Source organism: Monopterus albus, unplaced genomic scaffold (genome assembly GCF_001952655.1).
Source record: "Monopterus albus unplaced genomic scaffold, M_albus_1.0 scaffold18.1, whole genome shotgun sequence".
Taxonomy (NCBI): Eukaryota; Metazoa; Chordata; class Actinopteri; order Synbranchiformes; family Synbranchidae; genus Monopterus; species Monopterus albus.
In genome coordinates this window covers 887,871-890,498 of record NW_018127898.1, presented here as the reverse complement: position 1 = coordinate 890,498, position 2,628 = coordinate 887,871, and the positions used below count along the sequence as shown (strand labels likewise).

Sequence of the window (2,628 nt, the reverse complement as noted above, 5' to 3'; positions counted from 1 at the left end):
TTTTTTTTTTTTTTTTTTTTTTTTTTTTTTTTGTCCTAAGTTGGCTTTTAGCACAATTCCTAGGAGTGATTCTGAGACTTGATATATATGGGCCCAGGAGACCTTGTTTTGTCTGCACAGCTGTCACATTTAGCTCCTCTGTCTTCCCTGCAGCTCTAATGACTGTGAATTTGTATCCCCAGGGTGTGGTGCAATCACGACAAGTTGATTATGAGTTGCTGCCAGACGAGGAGCGGCAGTGCTGCAAGTGTTGGACCACCTGCTACCTGTCTGGAATCACCTGTGCCTGCAGTCCTGACAAGGTGGTTTGTCTGTACCACACCCAGGACCTCTGCACATGTCCTCACAGCAACCTCACACTCCAGTGAGTCTTCAGCTGCCACAACAACCAAACTGTTCTGAATTTGTCTTGTTTATTTGCATATTAAACAACCGTTTGGTCATACTAAAGGCTATTTAAAGAAAATTGCTTTGCTGAAGTAAACATTAAATAATTGTAGATTCATGCTCTTCACTCCCATAAAAAACAACTGTTAAAGAAAAAAGCACACTGAGGTCTCCTGCCTAATTTATGTTATCCAATGTAAATTCAGACGTGTATAATTATTCAAGGAGCAATAGGTCAACCTTTGTATTGCACCTTGATAAATTACACAATCATTATGTTATACTCATCTTTTTTTTGTCTATTCTTGCAGTTACAAGTTTACACTGGTTGAGCTGTACTCCATGATGGCGTCCATAAAGTTGCGTGCAGAGTCATATAAAGACTGGGTTTGTAATGTTCAGCAGATCATGGAAAACAAAGGAACCAAGAAAAAAGGTTAGAAAATACACAAAGCAACCTGTTATCAATAACATGACCTCATCCTTCACTTGGTTTTAAGCGTCTCTTAGGGCAGAGATGCACAGCATCAATGAGCTTGTGTTGGGGCTCGTCTTCCTGGTGTGCCCCGCACCATTGGCACTAGTTCAGACCCTGTTGGTGGCTTTTTAGCCAGTTTGACATGTTGAATCAGCCTTGTCGATGTGAGAGAGAGAGACCACTCTGATCGGCCGATGGCCTTAATTAATCGGTGCACAAGAACGGTTCAGGAAAGCCCCTTCAGCTTGTCACTGTAGTATCCATGATTTCACCCATTTAGTGCCTTTTTTTTTTTTTTGCCACCACAATATTTTTTCTTCTACCTCAACCAAAAGACCAAAGGCAGAGAACAGCAATATCATTTGTGACGTATCAGAAATGTTCTCACTTAGAAGCAGCTATAAATGGCTATCAACAGTTTTGAAAGAGGGGTGCTTTGTCTATAGCTTATACTTCCACGGTCTAGCTGTTCTTTATTTCACTTTCTGAATGGCAGATCCAGATACCGCCATCTGCTGGTAGGGAGAGTATTTCTGTCATGCAGGTGCAGAACGTACTTGCTCGCCAGTCATTGGCTGTAGTCTGTGTTGGTGTTCAAGTGTCACTTTTTCAACCTGGGCCAGAAAAAGCTGGCATGAGGTGATGCAGCAGTCACCCTTCATCACTTCTAGTTCTTTCACATGGGCTTGGGCTTGGTGTGTCTGCCCTTAATAATAGATGCTCATTAGCACTCTGATCATAATGCATTATATTGGCATACCTTTAGGTTAGCTGTTCACTGGATCTGGCACACACAGTCTGCACCGCTTTATCGTTTTTACATTGTACAGATAATTAGAAAAGCTTTACATTTATTCCCCCTGTCATTTCAGTGATGTATTTAAACATTGTTACAGTCTGACTAAGTCTAAGAACATGTACCATTTCATGGCCAGGATTGGAAGAGCTTCATAGCTTGGTGGAGCAGGCAGAGACAAAGGCGTTCCCACATACCATCCTCCTGGATCAGCTGCGAGCAGTCACATCAGAGGCGGATAAAGTTGCTGTGGTGGCACAACAGCTTCTCAATGGGAAGAGGCAGACGAGGTACCATGAAATTACTTCTAACATGTGCAGTTGTTTTCCAGCAGTACATGTGGTTGAAGTTGTCACGTTGGAGCAAAAACAGCCTTGATGATAGCGGATACATTTTGTGATGATGGATCAGTGATGTGACCTCCTTATTGTTACCTCTTGCTCATTTTGTTTTATGAAGTGTATGTATATTTCAGTGTGAGCTGACTCCCATTCATTTGTGTTTTAGGTATCGTTCTGGAGGTGGAAAGTCTCAAAACCAGAATGAATTAACTGTTGAGGAGCTGAGGTGTTTTGTCCGACAATTAGACAACCTTCCGTGTCACATCCGACAAGCTCCCTTACTGAAGGTTAGTATGCTTGGAATCCATTTGTGTTCTTGTACTCATTCCTGAACAACTGAATTTTAGATGTAAAGATTTTATTTGATGATTTTTTTTTCTTTTCAAAGTTGTTTCTTTAATTTAAAACATGTTTGATGTACACTAATGAGAAGTATTCAAACATTGGTCTCTAATGCTGGTCCGACCTCCAGGACCTGCTGACCCGGGTGGATGACTTCCAGCACCACAGTGAGCATCTCCTCTCTGATGAGTCCCCTAGCCCGTTAGAGTTGCAGGAGCTCCTCGATGTGAGTCTAGGTCTGGACGTGGAGCTGCCGCAGCTGCCCCTGCTGAGGGAGCGACCGG

At 42.6% G+C, this 2,628-nt stretch overlaps 1 protein-coding gene across 1 annotated transcript in view; it reads left to right on the top strand.

The window, feature by feature from the left end:
• The window catches only part of kdm5ba (lysine demethylase 5Ba), a 20,403-nt gene that overhangs the window by 12,599 nt on the left and 5,176 nt on the right, over window positions 1-2,628 (top strand). The window contains 6 exon segments of the mRNA XM_020593205.1: window positions 183-364; window positions 699-823; window positions 1,801-1,951; window positions 2,169-2,289; window positions 2,475-2,623; window positions 2,625-2,628. The exon segment at window positions 2,625-2,628 is cut by the window's right edge and continues 191 nt beyond it. Coding sequence (XP_020448861.1) covers window positions 183-364; window positions 699-823; window positions 1,801-1,951; window positions 2,169-2,289; window positions 2,475-2,623; window positions 2,625-2,628 — 732 coding nt within the window.